General features: G+C 38.9%; 1 protein-coding gene across 19 annotated transcripts in view; it reads left to right on the top strand.

Annotated features, from left to right (window-relative positions):
• ncor1 (nuclear receptor corepressor 1) overlaps window positions 1-17,203 on the top strand; it is a 98,934-nt gene that overhangs the window by 25,950 nt on the left and 55,781 nt on the right. For 17 of the 19 annotated variants that reach the window (XM_079607396.1, XM_079607402.1, XM_079607394.1 and 14 more), the window contains exons 9-14: window positions 1,859-1,925; window positions 5,584-5,756; window positions 9,167-9,257; window positions 10,434-10,612; window positions 10,689-10,743; window positions 10,994-11,098. In XM_079607396.1, the coding sequence (XP_079463522.1) occupies window positions 1,859-1,925; window positions 5,584-5,756; window positions 9,167-9,257; window positions 10,434-10,612; window positions 10,689-10,743; window positions 10,994-11,098 (670 nt within the window). Of the gene's footprint in view, window positions 1-1,858; window positions 1,926-5,583; window positions 5,757-9,166; window positions 9,258-10,433; window positions 10,613-10,688; window positions 10,744-10,993; window positions 11,099-15,994; window positions 16,133-17,203 lie in introns of those variants that run through there. The other 2 variants (XM_079607400.1, XM_079607401.1) reach the window with 2 other exon arrangements.

Below are 17,203 nucleotides of genomic sequence, written 5' to 3'. Positions count from 1 at the left end.
CATTTTGACAGACCTGGTCACTTACATGTTGTAAACAATTTTGGTTTGTAAACATAAGTAGTCATGCGAGCCTTATTATGGACACAATAATGGTCTCTCCTGATTTCCCTGCAGCAGACACACACAGAAGGATCAGTCTGATACTTGCCTCTGTCTGTGTGAGTGTAGTCTCGCGTAGCCAGACCTTCAGACTGACGGCTGAAGGTCTGGAATTCATAGCAGCTTTCTTTGGCCAAGGCCCGCCCATAAGGCCGTTTGACCGACATGTCAAACAACCAATTAGTTTGTTTCGTTCAGCGTCACGTTTCGGGGCGTGGAAATGTCCTCACAACAACAGACCGGCGTGCAACAAGTCTCCACTAAGTGCCTCAAACAAAACTCCTGGACATCTCTTAAAGAGTCTATGCCGTGAACCTAGCATACTTTTGAGAATCCTACGTTTAGCTGATCTTGATAAATGCTCATTGTCACTCATGTAAACACAACAGCTTTTCTTCCGCAATCACACGTCTGCGCTTTGTTTCCCGGCGGACCGAAAATAAACGCGACACAGGAATACACAGGAATACATAATTTTTTTAAATATATAAAAATAAAAAAATAAAATAAACTGACACAATATTTTGACCAAAAAAAAAAATCTGTATTTTTATTCAAATGAATGCAAATAAATTAGACTGACCTTACTGACCCCAAGCTTTTGCACAGTAATGCAGATAAATGTGAACAAATATACACTTTAATGCCTTTAAATTAATTTGGATGTTATGATATGTTATCAAACTAGTAAAAGTCATTAACATTTTAACACATTTTTTTAAGGTGCTTTTATCCAAAACAACAAAAGCGACTCACCGTAACAGAAGTGCCAGAGAAAGCTGCTATAGTATGAAACCGTACGGAGATAAAGATGAGACAAAGGGAAGAGAGTAGAGAGCGTATTTAAAGAGTAAGAAAGCAAGCGCACTAAGGTCCTGTTTACACCTGATATTAAGATGCGTTTTGGTCGATCGGATCACAAGTGGATGACACTACATACAGGTGTAAACGGGATTTCTAAACGTTTTGAGATTGTCCACTTTCGACCACTTCCAGAGGTAGTCGTAAACGCATTCGACCAGATTGCTGTCATAGTGTAGACGCTCGTGTGGTCAAATGCACAGCCACAAAAGACTGCCTGCTCTCCGGCTACTGACCTAATGCATACAAATGATGGGAACCGCGCTAGCCAGACAGGATTTAAACTTTGCTGGCCGAAGACCCAAGTTCGGTTTAAAGATGAAAACATATCAAGCACAATGTTCTCTCACTCATCGCCTTCAGTGTGTTCTTGCGGCTATCATAACAGAAACGAATGCTAATACTCACTGTATGTTTTTCCGTTGTTCTTGGTTGCGTTCATATGTAAATTGTGTGAGCTTTTTTTCGTCCATTAGATTGAAAGCTAATACCCATTAGCCATTTACTCATCCATAGATCCTCCCCTCGAAGAAATCAGTACAGAAGTAATCAAAAGTGGACAAAAGAGATGGATTAAAACACAAGGTGTAAACGGTAATGTGTCGTCTTCGTATCCTTGTGATCTGATCAACCAAAACGCATCTTAATACCTGGTGTAAACAGGGCCTAAAAGTCAAGTGCTCATGGAAAAATTACATCTTGAGGCATTTTTGAAAGTAGAGAGGGATTCAGCTTCTGATGAAGTTGGAGGACTCATAAGAGAAGCCGTGATGTTGTCAGTGGGCAGGGAGCAGAGAGCAGAGAGATCTTGCAGAGAGATCTTGTTCAGTGTGCAGTGTTCGCTCCTTCTATGAGAGGGAATGTAAACAATATATATATTTATTTATTTTTGCTGCAGGAATCAGATAATGAGAAAGAAGCTAATCCTGTTTTTCAAGAGGAGGAACCATGCACGCAAACAGAGGGTAAGTGTCTCTTTTTTGCAGTGGCAGAGAATGAATGTGTTTGAGAGTCTAAGTGCTCCTCCATCAGGAGGGGTGACTGAAGTTACAGAGAAACTATAACTATTTTGTGGTAAATCAAGAAGAGATTAAGTACACAATCCTGCATGTCTGTTTTCACACAATTTTATGTTAATGTTGTTACAGATAGTGATGCACCGAAATGAAAATTCTGGGCCGAAACCGATACCGAAAATTTAGGATGCACTTGGCCGAAAACCGAAACTGAAGCCGAAAATGGCTTCTTTTAAAAACTTTAATATATAATTATTTATATTGCTTAATTTTTAATGGATCTGAAATGAAAAATCACAAACTAATAGAATAATCATCAAACTTGTATTACCACTAACAGTTACATAACAAAACCTAAAATATTTTATATATTATATATATTTTATATTACATGCGCTTCATGAGGCACACGCGCACGATCTCTGACTTGCTCTCTCTGCCGTGCACGCGCTACACGGTTTGGAGCACAGCCTCTGTCTCGCTCTAGATTCCGGAGATTTTAACTAATTCGCGGGCATCAGTGAGCCGCTATCAATATGCGGGAGACTCCCGGAACTTCTGGGAGACTTGGGATGTCTGTATTTCTATACTGAAATAATATCGGCATTATAATTATTGATTTTTCATTACGCAATTTTTTGGTGCCCTCTCAGCTCATGCGCGTGGTGGGAGCGGCGGTGCTGGTTGTCCTTATCTGAAATTTTAAAATACTTCCATACCGCTGACATGCTCAATCTTTGCAGACGCGTGCAAACAGCTCGACCGTGAGTGAAACCTGCTTGAGCACGGAGGGGAGGGGTGGGGTGGGTGACGAGTGACAGCTCGACCGTGAGTGAAACCCAAGCGCTTGCGCACGGATGGGAGGGGCGCGGTTGACATTCATTTTCGGTTGACATTTTCGGCTGGCTTTTTTATTTCGGCCCGAAACCGATAATGCCATTTTCGGCGACCGAAATTTCGGTGCACCCCTAGTTACAGACTATGGCCTTTGCACAAACACTATCCTCTTTCACATGTGAGAGAAATGGCACTGTTCGCTTGGATATCACACAGTTAGTTTTTGTTTACAGGCAGAAAAGTTAATTAGTGGATGTGCGGGGCAAATCATTACAGGGCTAAACAGAGATGTTAGTTTCTGACTGAATAAAAAGACAAATAAACTGATAATAATGATGTGTTTTGGGAATAATGATCAGTCATTTCATTTGCTTAAAGTAGTTCCATGTTGACCTCTATACCTTATTTGACATGCCCTCATTTGCATATTAATCAACTGTTACTTAATGATCAATTAACTTTTACTTATGATTTATAGTTTGTTTTGTGTCTGAACTCAGGTTAGAGGTCTCTTCGAAACAGTTGTGATGCCTATCTGGGCTGGGCTACCCTGGGCCTGGGTAGCCCAGCCCAAATCTTATTTGCTCTAAATTATGCTCCACATAACTGCACATCAAACATTACATTTCTTCTGATTAGGATCTCTCTAATGGCGCTTTTCCACTGCATGGTATGGCTCGGCTCGACTTACTTAGTGACGCTTTTCCACTGCATGGTACGGCTCGCTTTAAATGGTACCACCTCTGTTGAGGTTCCAAGTGTACCGTACCGATACTAAAATGTCACATGAAAACACTGCAGATCACTGATTGGTCAGAGAGAATCGTCACTAACAGCGTCATTGGATTTGCAACACGAGACACCAAACCCGCTAAATGTAAATAGTCAGCAACAGCCACCGCAGTATATTTTTTTTGCACAATTTATATTAAACGACTTGCTTGGAGGAAAAAATAAATGGCTGAATTGTGGTGACTGGTCAGTAGACGAGGTGCAGACGTTCATCTCGTTGGTAGCTGAGGAGCGGATCCAGCGAGAGCTGGATATTGCGACCTGGAATTAATATATGTTTTTAACAACTTTAACGAGCCCTATTTAACTCCACCCACTTTGAAGCAGTTCTAAACTGCCAAATCGTACCATGCAGTGGAAAAGCACCATAAGATCAGCCATGGTTAATGAAGATTGGCCATTTCCCTCTGTCTGTGTTTTTCTGCCTCTCTTTTTTGTCTTTTGTAGTCCAGGACTGATGAATGGGGATGTTTTCTTTAAATCCTGTTCCAAAAATAAGCTGCTCTAGCCGCACGGAAGCACTTTGATTGCTTTTTTTTTTTTTTTAAATAGGTTTGTTCTCAGGAAGGTATAGTTCAGTGCAATCACTTGTTAGTAGACTGGGTCGGTCAGGCCTGCTGGACCAAGAACAGACAGAATTGTGACATGGCCGAAAGCCAAGAGGAAGGTTAACTGTTCAGAAAGCGTGAAAAACAAACTGTTTTTTGTTCTGTGTACTGTAGTATAGACACAAGTGCACTTGTCTCTCGGCACAGGTCTTGATCAAGATTCCTCTTGTTGAACATCTTTGTTCTTGCTCACTCCCTTACCCTCTCCTTGGCTCACTGTATCTTCCTTTGTCTCTTTCTGTCTGTCCTTTCAGGTTTATATGCGATACTGCAGGCTAAGAACATTACAGAGAATACAAAGTTATTACAATTTATAAGTTAATAGGATGGAATTAACAGTGTTTAGTAAGGCTGCTCTGTAAGAGTTTAGAAAGATTGACCTCAAATTATTAAAAGGGACATATTTTCCCCCTTTTTAGACAATGTAATAAGTCCCAGCTGTCCCCAGAATGTGTCTGTGAAGTTTCAGCCCAAAATACCCCACACATCATTTATTATATACATTTGTAAATGCCATTTTTGAGTGGAAGAAAAAACATGCTGTTTTAGTGCTGGTATCTTTAAATGTGGAGCTGTTGCTCCTCGCCTTGCTTTCCAGAAGAGATCATTTCTATCGCAGTCACTCTCATGTGGCATTGCAGTTTTTCAACATGAAGGTTTATTACCTGCATGCGTTTTAAAGCCATATCAGTCTAAACGTCTGGTATATGGTTTTCTGAGCGCGCACATCTGAAGCACGTGCACAAAAAGCTGGATATCAGGCTGTGCGTACCATGAGTTATAAACAAAGGTCTTATTGCGCTTAAACTGTCAAATACATTGTCTGTGAACATAAACAGCAAGTAAAGAAATCGCATTTGTGTATTAGATCTGTAAAAGTAGCGTAATATAAGAACCTACCACTATATATTCTATTATATGAATCAAACAACAAAAGAAAAACAGAAAATTACTCGCTGCTCTTGATTTGAATAACTTCAGTAGCTTTAATAAGAATAGTTTTCTTACTTGAATGCTGCTGTTAAATGCTCCGGCAAGGGGATAAACATGGCGGACTGTGTACTGCTCACTGGGTTTATGGTAATGGGGCAGAGTATGTCAGCAGTTGTGGGCGGGGCCTATGCAATATGATGTCACATTTCATAAAAACTGAAAAAGGCTTATTCTGAGACACTGCTTATGAGTTGTGGGGATTTAAAAAAAAAAAAAAAGAGTGGGTGGATTTTTACCATTGTAGGCTGGTTGTGTACACACTGCCAACACATGTATATTCAAACACCATGTAAAAGTACATTTTGCATAATGGGCCCTGTTTTATTATGTAGGATTTAATTTTATTTCGCTAAAAAAAAATTCTGTTGTTTCCTTAGGAGCAGAAAATTTGCCAGCGGTATGATGAGCTGATGACTGAATGGGAGAAAAAAGTTGAGCGGATGGAGAACAACCCACGCCGTAAAGCCAAAGAGAGCCGTACACGCGAATACTACGAGAGGCAGTTTCCTGAGATCCGCAAACAGCGCGAGCAACAGGAACGCTTCCAGAGGTCAGCCAGCCCCCCCCAACTTCCATGATGACCCAATGAACGCTCTGTCATACACACACATTTACCATTATTACTTTACCCTGACACAGTTGTGCTCTGTCCTGACTCAGCAGTTGACCAATCAGCATTGAGGATCCTGTGGGTGCTAGGGTCAGAGGTCAGGCTGTGATAGTTCCTCGTACAGAGGTTGCAGGGCTTCCCTGAATTACAGGGAACTCAATCTGGAACACCACTAAAGCAGAATTGAAGAACATTTACATACCATTGACCTTGATTCACCAAAACACAGACGCTGTTGTTTTTGCTGATATAACAAAAACGTACTTGGCAAAGTAGCCAGTTTATAGATATTCCAGTTTAATATTGCATAAGACTCTTTGGCAGTATTGATTTCTTACTTAGACTTGTTTACCAAAACAAGACTAGAAATGAGAATTAAAGAATGGACTGATTTTGAAGTTAACAATTCTTTACTGCACTGTTAAATATGACCAAAAAGTCAATAATTAGTATATTAACTAATAACTCTTGGGTTTAAGACTTTTTGGGTAATTAGTTATAATAGTTAGAATTATTAAGTAGTTTGATTTACTTACACTTTTTATTTCAGTTTCATTTCAGTTGGACTAAAGCAAATCATACCAGTTAAGGGTGGGTGATAAGACCAAAATCTAATTTCTTTATATGAGCAATTTTATTTCACGACAACAATCAAGACAGTTATTTTTATATTATTTTTGTTATTAAAATAGGAACAAATTAACAAACAAAATGCAAATACAGTATAAGAAAGATGCAGATGAAATAAACCGTGCTTGCAGTTTTTTCAGGTACTGTAGGTCTATTTAGTAATAGAATAAAAAAAAACATTTCCTAAATTAAATACCGGTAATCATGTTAAATAAAGCGCTACATAGTATTTACTGTATGAATGAAATATACATAGTTTTTTATTAAAGCTAAAAAAGTTATTCAGTCAAAGTAGTGAAAGAAGTGAGTTAATTTTTTTTTCTTTCTTCTTTAGTTGTTTGATGAACATTGAGACAGTTCACTTTAAGACTGAATGTACTCCAATATATAATTGACAGGCATTGGATTTTCTCCCAATTGTAAATGTTCACTTAAGACCTAATTGCCTGTTTTGGCACAGTTTTGTGTGTGTACCACATTCAGTTAGTTTCTGTAATCCTATATGCACAATAATAACAAAATCTCTATCGTTGACATAAAATCGTCGTACTGCCCTGCCCCCAGTACCAGTCTGCTTTTTGCAATGTCAGACTAACAGACCTAGATCATGTGATTGTATCTTGGCTCCGTCCAGCATGTAAACATGTTAACTTGACTACTCTTTGTGCACATGCTCTGAAAGACAGGTTTTGGTGCATTTGTTGGTGCATATGTAGTATTCTTAGTTTTTTCGTCTTCTCTCATCATGGAATTATTTGACTTTAACCCCTTTACTGTCACCCCCCTTTTTGAGAATGGACATTAAAATGCACTATTCAAACTTAAATGGTTGTAATTCAAGAATGCTTTGGAATATAGACCTAAGTTTGGTCTTGTTTTAAAGAAAACACTCAGCAGAGTATTGCTGAAGTAAAAGCAAAAAATTAAAGTATGAAAAAGTTATAGATGTTTAAAATTACAGTAAATCTAATAAACTGTACTTAAAAATGTTTATTTTATATAAAATGTATATTTTACAAAATATTTTTTACTAAAAAATTACTATAAAATCAATAAATCTATAAAAATCTACATATCTAACCAAATTGTATTCCAAATTTGAAGTTGATATCACAAAAATGGATTCCCATGAGATTTTGTTTAGGCGTAATACCAAAAATAGCTACCGGGTTTAATTGAATGCATTCTGCCGTAACAAATTAATACATTTCTGTACAAATATCACTTCTGTCACAAAATATGGAATCTTGAGACTCAGACCTTTCTGACAATGTGTTTTGTCAAGGTTAGAAAAGGTTTTGATCAGAAATTATGAAACACAATGACACCCAAAAGGGGAGGAGGGAATAAAAGAATTTAGAGTACCGTTTCTATTTTTTGAGGTGCACTCTTGTCATAAATTCATCTATTAATGTTCCTACATAATTTGTATCAAAAACAGTGCTAAAATACATATTTAGGAGTCAGACCTTTCCAACGATATATAGTTTGTCATGATTGATTAGGATTTAATTGTAATATATAGTGAAGTAAACTTAGGCTTCCCGCTAGCGGTTAAGCACGCCTATTCTTCAAAAAATGGCACATTTGAGAACCATTAGTGTAATTTAATGTCATAAATCATTTTGCTATAGCCATTGTTAAAATAAAATAGATCCACTGAATAAGAATCTTGCTTCTCAACCCTCTGCAAGACCACGTCAGACCTGGCTAGAGATGGGTAAATGGACTGCATTTATATAGCGCTTTCACAGACCAATGGCCACCAAAGCGCTTTACAATATTGCCTCACATTCACCCATTCACTCACTCATTCATACACCGACGGCGGTGTCAGCCATGCAAGGCGATCCAGCTTGTCGGGAGCAGCTGGGGTTAGGTGTCTTGCTCAAGGACACCTCGACACTTGGTCAGGTGGAACCGGGGATTGAACCACCAACCTTCTGGTTTGTAGACAATCTACATGAACCACTGAGCCACTGTCGCCCCCCAGATGCACCGATACCACTTTTTCCAGAACTAGTCCAATATTGATACTTTTATTTGTATTACCTAGTTCCGAAACCTGTATTTTCATTGCCCGATGTTTTGGAATATGAATCAAATCAGTTAGCTTAGCAGTGCACAGCAGCTATATAGGCGTAAATATTTAATTTGTTTAACATTCTATTAATTGGATACATTTACTTCATAGGCATCCTTCTCTGATATATCCATTCTCCTCTGTTTGCTCTGTTTGTCAGTGCTTCTTTCTCACAAGCACTGTACTGTATACGCTGCGTGGTATTAGTTGTTGGTATCGGAGCATTTTAATGAGTATGAGTACACAAGCACAGGATCGTGCATCCCTAGTTTTGGCAATTTGTTCCTTTCCCCTCATAAAGGTAGCAGGAAGCAGGTATATAATTCTGTTCATTCAGATCAAGCCATCCAACTTTACTGAATGCTGCTTGCCTGTCTTGATTGTTTAGACAAGCCAGAGTATGTAGCTATTGTTGCTGGAACAGTCTCTAAACCAAAGAACTTCAGAGCTCATGAATAGACCCAGAGGAATCTTGCCAATAGCTGTAACCACTGCTTCAAAGGCTTTTTGTGGGAGAAGAAACAGGGTGGGACTCTGGTCTGGTAGCTTGCTTGGGAAAGCGCCGTTACATGGTACAGAAACAAATCCAGGAACAGAAATGCTTTCTCTCACCATGCTTCATCCTTCCCGTCTTTAGGGTGGGCCAGAGGGGGACAGGCCTGTCTGCCACAATCGCAAGAAGTGAACACGAGATATCCGAGATCATTGACGGCCTCTCGGAGCAGGAGGTAAACTACTAGTTTAACTATCTGATGTATAACCTGAAATAAACTCTGATCCATATGGAAAAAAAAGATGACTGGGGCTTTACCCCAGGTTCATAAAGTGTTTTAGAGCATCACCCAGATGAATAGCAGGTAAACGTACACCCCATCCTTTTCCCATACATCAGACTTTATTATTTCCTGTGAGCCACTGAATTATCACACATAACCAGACTATGCAGCATAAAATCTGGTTCACTTGCACCTTATTTTGGATAAGATCCTCCCACTTAGACAGGAAACAGAGGAACTGAAATGGGACAGAGACCAACCACAACTTATTTTGTATTATCTACTGTTTAATTCTAGGTTAGACAATATTTTTAATACATTTTTTGTTATTGAAAGTGGTTGAAAGTCTTTTCACATCCTGATAGCAATCAATAATTAAAGTGGTCTAAATATAAAAAAGTAGATATCTCAGGACCAAAAGATTGTTCTGAATTTAATAGGATGTCCTGATTAGTTGTAAAAAGCGCTCAGTCCTCAGAGCTCGTGATTACTAGTCGTAATTTCGTAATTGTTCATTTCGACATGGCGCTAACAAACCATTACAAAACAGTTAATTTCTAACAATAAATGTAGATAAGCTGTTTAGAACATTATTGTTGTAATGCTATGTGCATGGCTTTGGAGAGAGCTGTGAAAGGGGTGGAATATTTTCCCCTTCTATGCATTCAAAGCTAGCTTGCCATTGCTAGCCTCTACAAAACAGCACACCCTAGCTTTAAGGGTGGGCTTATTTAAAAGAGACTCATTCAAACATTTGGTGTTGGTCCAATGTACAGAAAGCACCAAAGAAATTAGCAGTAATGTGTGTGTATACTTGTGATCATAATTTCTATTGGTCCAAAAAAAGTACTGTTTATTTATTTTTACAAACAAATGTAAGAAAACAACGTTGAGTATACATTTGATGAAAATCATTCTTACTTCCGAAAGTTGTTGCAATCGGATAATCTGATTGGAGCTTGTCTTATTGGAGCTTGTGATTATTCGCAAGTCACAAGTTTTGTGTGCAGCATGCATCAGACGATTAGTGAATGGACCGTGTGTGTGCCGTCGGAGGCTGAGACTACAGTAATGTAAACAAGTGCTGCAGACCCATCCTGGATCTTAACATCTTTTTGTCTCTCTCAGAACAATGAGAAGCAGATGAGGCAGTTGTCAGTCATTCCTCCTATGATGTACGATTCCGAACAGCGCAGAGTGAAGTTTATCAACATGAACGGTCTGATGGATGACCCAATGAAAGTCTACAAATCCCGCCAGTTCATGAATGTCTGGACCGAACACGAGAAGGAGATCTTCAAGGAAAAGTGAGTAACTGTGGCTCATGTTGGCATGTGCGAGTTTGTGCTTCATTTTCTCAACTTTGTCTCTTCTGTGGTGCAGGTTTATGCAGCATCCAAAGAACTTCGGGCTGATAGCTTCATATCTGGAGAGAAAGGTGGGTTTTCTTTTTTTGTGATTCAGTTCAGTATGGTGGATTGCTGTCACACCCAGAACTGGATGTTCACCAGTGGATGTTGTAACGGAAGCACTGTTTAACAGCTTTACTGACTTTACTGACCACTTTTACTGAGATCACACCACCCCACCTACAGACAGATTTTTTTGTTGCATTAATGGTATCTTCCTTTCAAATACCAGCCCAAGTGATGCATCTGTATTTGTATTTTCTCTCTCCCTGTGTGCAGTGTGTGTCTGATTGTGTGCTGTACTATTATTTGACTAAGAAGAGTCAGAACTATAAAACTCTTGTCAGACGAAATTTTGGAAATCGGAGGAATCGAAGGAACCAGGTATTTAAAAAAAAAAAGAAAAAAAAAAAAAAACTTCTTCACTTGTGCACTTCTCTCTCACTCTAAGGTCATGTGTCCACCAAAGCGTTTTTAGCCAGCTGAAAATGCTGAGCTGCGGGCGCTTGAGAGCGTTTTGGCAGCCCCGTCTTTTTTTTCAGTTGAGACTCATCGTTGCTATGATACAGAATATCCGTTGGTCCGTGTGGTATTAGTCCCGCCCCTCCTCCACTGTGATTGGACGGTTGGCGAAAAAGTGACAGTGATGAGCGCTGCGTTTTACCCAAAGTTGAACATTCTTCAACTCGGCGACCTGTAAAAAACGCCGAGCGTTCAGCGCTTGAGCGTTAAATACTCGCTCAGCGCCTCGTTACGCTCCTGGCGTTCGAAAACGCGGCGTTCCCATTGAAAACAATTGAAAAATAAAGCCAGCCGCGTGAAAAAACGCTTTGGTGGACACACGGCCTAAGCATGGATATGTATGGAAATGTTGCATTAAAAATCACATCTGATGTCACTTCCGGTTTATTCATCACACTGATAACAGAAGTTGAGCTCTTTGCATTGGGATGCAGTATTTCACACAGTAAGCTCTGTTGCACATTTTGCAATATAGGTATTCTCCTCATATAGAACATTTGCATAATGTGCACAGTATGCATACTGTGTACTGCAGCTATAGTAATATTAGTGTGGTAGTATGCTTCTCTGAACACAGCCTTTGTGTTTGAGCAGCCTACTAGGCTTATTGATTATTGTGGCTTAAAATGTCTGCATCTGCGTTTGCACTGTTTGCGTAGTGTTTTGTGGTGTTGTGCAATGAATACCTACTAATAATTTATTATGTGTTTTAAAATATTTTTGATTTTTTTTTTTTACATACACTGCTGTTCAAAAGTTCAGGGCCAGTAAGAATCATGGAATACGGTAAATGTATCACAGAATCTACAATAATCTTAAGTAACACAACATTGATAATAATAAGAAATGTTTCTTGAGCAGCAAATCAGCATATTAGAATGATATCTTCTAATATGTGACACTGAAAATTCTGTGTTGCCTTCACAGGAATAAATAAAACTTTAAAATATACAAACTAAATTTAAATTGTAATATAATTAAATATTTTCTAAAAAAAGAAATTCAGCCTTGATGAGAATAAAAGAAAAACATAAATCTTACCAGCCCCAAACTTTTGAACGGTAGTGTATTAGCCAGTGTATTAAAGTAAAGTGTCAATGTTTACAAACATGAATCTGTTATTGACAAGTGTTGTCATCAAGAATGAGTAGGCTTTACTGATGCTCACTCACAATGGCATTCACTGAAATACAGCATTTTCGTTGGTAATTATAATTTTGTTGCTCCCTCAAGTGTGTTTGCAGCTATTGTTGCAAGCTATTATGTGGGGATTAGTTGAATTTACATTCATTCTTGTGATCACAAACAAGCAGAAGAACAGTTTTGAGATGCATTTTTAGTACACAAGAAGCCCTCTAGTGTTCAGTATGCACTTTTAAAACATCTGCATCTGTCTGAGGAAGCCAGTGTGTGTTTTCAATGTTTTTTTCTTGAGAAGGGGTGCGTTTGAATCATGCTTAATGTGAGGTTGTGTGTTTTCTTTTTTATGAGAGGGTGTGTTTTGTGGTTGTTTTTGTACGCTGTTGACGCTGTCTTATAAGAACCCAGACCGCGTGTGCGCGCGCGCAGGTTATCGGGCAAAAATGCATCTGTGCTTTGAGAGTCTCTCTCTTACTCTCTCTGATTTATGGAGGGCTGCACAGCTTTCCAGGAATCTGTTTTATCTGTTTGGCACAGCCGAGAGGCTCCATGCTGCTGTCAGGGACCACAGAGGGAAAGGAGAAGAACATGAGAGTTTCAGACTCCAACTTTAAAGCTGTTTGAGTGCAGTAGCTGCGGCTTCACACTTTCACGTGCATATACTCAAAAAACGTGTTTCAGGAAGGTGAAATCTGGCCATGGCATCCAAACCAGGTTATCTCATTGTGACATGGACTAATTGTTTCAAGTAAACATGAAATTGAAACTTGTGCCATTTACTTTCTTAATATGGGTTCAATGTCTTGTTGTATTTGATTCATCAGTTCAGGTTTGAAAAACATCCTAATCATAATCTTTCATCAAAATCAGTTGTTCCTCTGAAAGAACCTTTGGTTTCTCCTGACATCACCTAGGCAGCACAGGCAATTGGTTAATCAAATTTACCCAAGCTATTTAGGCGTTGTTAAGCTACTGTTGCAAGTATTTACAATTTTGCCAACAGTTAATCAAGTCATTTAAATATGATTAAGTCTAATGTAATAAGAGAAACTGTGTCACGATGCTTTCGAGGAAGACCTTGGCCTTCAGCCTCCATGTCCCAAAATGTTTGTGTTTGTGGGCAAGGGACTATCGATATTATGGAAATAATATTGTTGTTGTTAATGCAATATCATTTTAACTTTGTAACAACAGTCATAATTTAACATTTCATATTTGGTTCTGCATATTTGACCTGTTTCATCACATTCAATGTGATTTTGAAAGAGAAAGATGCAAAATGAGTAGACAACTGCAAGAGATGGATATTTTTTTGGTGCATTGTTAATAATGTGTGCCATTCCATTTTATGTAGATTTCATCTTGATCAAGTCAATATTGACATTTTCAATCATTAAAATGAACAATTACTTTGAACTTGAATTTAGGGATATAATGACCTGGAGTTGACAAAACATATGTTCAATGGAAGTTAAAGGTACAGTTACTCTAAAAATGAAAATTATATCATCATATGACAACGTGGTTTGACCAAAAAAAACAAAACAAAATTTATCAGTGAAAAAATAAGTCTTACTAACTACTATGTTGGGGGTTCTTGGTATTCTCAGTATTCTGCTTTCACGGTGACGGTGTGTAACACTACAGAGTAGAGACAGTGGTATTGTGGTGGTAATTTACAATCTGGTCATCCGATTTAATGAACAATATCTCAAAAATTATTCTTCCTCCAAATCCTTACTCGCGTCTCTCTCCTGGTCTGTTTTCATGGGGGTGCTTTAAAACCTTATTTTCTTTCTTTTTCTTTACTTGTCTTAATACCTGATCCTTAACCATAAGAATATACTAAAGATACTCAATAGTCCAAATGCCATATATTTTTTCTAACAAAGTATATTATAAAAATAATAGCATATTGGTAAAGGTAGGGTAGGCAATTTCAGAGAGTCTAGCAATATCAAGCTATCTTTGAAAGCATGAGATATCCCACCCTCCGTTCAGAGCTTCTCCAAGGCCACGCCTCCTTCAAAACACATGACTGCACAAAGCGGCACGAGGCAAGAGATGGCATTTAAGTTACCTTATGCACATAACATTACAATAATAATGAATGTAAACAACTTACAGAGCTCTAGTTGCACCACCTGACTGCATGATTGGACGAGACTTCCACAGAAGATACATGTACATGTTTTAATATTTAGACCACTTCTATTATTGATTTGCTATCAGGATGTGAAGAGTTTCAACCAGTATCACAAAAAGTGTGTTCATAAAATAAATTGCCTACCCTACCTTTAACATAAATGAATCCAACCTCGGCTTGAAGTACAAGTAATATATCTTTAATACTGTCATGCATATGAGATGTCACACGGCCCATCTAACTCTCGATTAGCCCTCTGTCGCATGTGTGTGTGAGCAGCTGCTGTACAGAATCAGCATTAATTACAGCTATATTTCAGCCTATCTAAACAGCACTGGATAAACAGTGCTGGATAAGAGTGTGTGTAACAGGACTTCTGTGAACACTGCTGCCATGCTGATCACAAGCTGAGGCTGCGGGTCATTGAAAGCATGTGTCTTTGAGTCAGGAGTTGAGCTGCAGTAATGAGGAGATGATCTGATCTTTACACGCACACACATACACACACACACTCACTCACTCACTGCCTGACTCTTCAGCCATCAGTAGCCCCAGGCGCTTTCAGTGAGCAGGCATATGCGCAGCCTTTTTCGTTTGCATATGTAGCCGTAAGTGTTTCCCGGTGTCTCTTTAGCTACGTGGATATATACAGCACAGTTGTAGTTTCCTCTACCACCTGTTGTGATTGTTACGTTTACATACTGATTAAAAAGAGAGGACAAGCAGGTTCATTTTTTTTATCTTATCTTTAAAGTGGGCTCTGTGTGCTTGCGTGTGTGTGTGTGTTTGGGGGGGGGGGGGGATGGAGTAGAGTCTGGTAACTGAGCTCGTCTGTGTGTGGGTGGAGTTTGTGACCCTTAGAGACCCATAAAAGTGTTTGTGTCAGTCGAGTTCAGCTTACGTGGAGTTCTGAATGCTGTTCCAAACAAACTTCTGCTCAAGCTTTCTGTTCCTAGAGTCCCCTGAGAATGTTTTAGAGAAAAAAAGGGAGAGAACAAGCCAAAAGAATATTCATAAGCGGGAAGAACAAACTTTTGTTTCTTTTTCTCTTCATTAAACTGGCAGCCCGTGTGTTCTGCCGTCCCTCCAGAGTTTTTTTTCGGAGAAAGAGGGAGGGTTGGAGAATGTGTGTGTATGCGAGACACCCCTCCTGAGCTCTCCGCAGTGGTATGTGCCGTTTGCTCTGACACCAGTGAGAAAGTTGTGGAGCAGCTTGCTGTGCCAATCAAAATCCTGACGGGGCTGGGTTAAGATCGGTCAGTCTCTTCTCCCCTCCACCCCGCGGGGATTACCTGGGCTGACCCTAGCACCCAGATTAGCTAGCGCTCGCACACATTTTTGTGTGTGCGTAAGTTGGAGATGCCACTGCTTCTTTAGCAGGCTCAAACAACCCCGCGGCATGCTTTCTCGGAATATGCGCAATTGATCTACCGAGCCGGGTCCCGCAGCTGAGGATCTGATCCAGCGCAACGCCGCTGTCAGACTGCCCGAGGCGCGCTCTCCTGCTCAGCCTGTTCCTGTCACTAACTCTGGCCTTGGCTGCACAGCCTTCTGGGATATATAATGGGATGAAAAGGACATTCATGAGGAGCAGATAAACATAGATGAAGGTACCTTATGAATGAGTGAAGTAAATGGCTGTTGGTGGAGTAGTTTTTGTGTGGTTTTGGAGGCTGTTGTGATTGTTTTTGGAGATTGCAGGGCTCTGTACTTTTGCTTAATGGTGTAAGCTGTGGTTGAAGTTATTAAAACATTTTTTTATTAGATAAAAAAAGGACATACATGTATGTTGTGTGTTATAATAATTTTATTATTTTTAGCATATTATTTCATTTATATTATTTAAATGCATTATTTAAAATATTGTCATTATACCAATATCTACATAATGCATGTCTAAAAGCTGTGTGCGGTGGTGGTTAGCTTGGATATATGCTATTGCCTTGGTGACATCTACAGGACAGGAGGTGTGCTGCTAATACATTTTACCCTATTTTTTCATGCATCTACTAAAGACATAACTAAGCCATAGATTTAAAAAAATTATAATAATTCAAATTTAGTTTTTTTTTTTTTTGACGTTGTTATGCTATGTTATGCTGTTTTTCTTGGCCTAGTCTTCTCTCCCTCCTTTTCTTGGTTGGTTTATTTGAGTTTTTGCAGTAGCTTATCGTCTTTCCTGTTTGTTCGTTTGACTTTGAAAACAATTAAACTATTTTTACTGAGCTCTCCCTGTGCTACAGTTGCATCTTTCACGACACATTAATTCAGAGTGATAATCAGCCACCGAGTTACTATTCCACTCCTTGCATTTGTCGTTGAATTTAGTTTTTTGGGGAATTGAAAAACTTTCAGATAGTTAAAAACTTAAAAATAGTTTTGAAGTTTAGTGATCTGAAGCAAATGGAGCAGTACTTATTTGTAGTGCAGTTTGTGTGAACCGCTGCTTCACCTCTGTTACAGAATGAAGTGTGTCCAAAGGTTGACTGTAAAGCTGAGGTTTCCAATAAAAGATAAGGTAACATATTAGAATATTGACAGTAGATTAATATTTAATTCTTGCTTCCTCTCCCTCGATGCACACAACCCTCTGATACCCAAATATTGATGTCATAGAAAATATATCAATATCCTCCTTGAAAAGAAAAAAAAATCCTGTCTATTAACGTAGTTTGTAAAAA

The sequence above is a fragment of the Phoxinus phoxinus genome (assembly GCF_949152265.1).
Source record: "Phoxinus phoxinus genome assembly, chromosome: 3".
Classification (NCBI taxonomy): Eukaryota; Metazoa; Chordata; class Actinopteri; order Cypriniformes; family Leuciscidae; genus Phoxinus; species Phoxinus phoxinus.
This window is presented reverse-complemented; position numbering and strand designations above follow the sequence as displayed.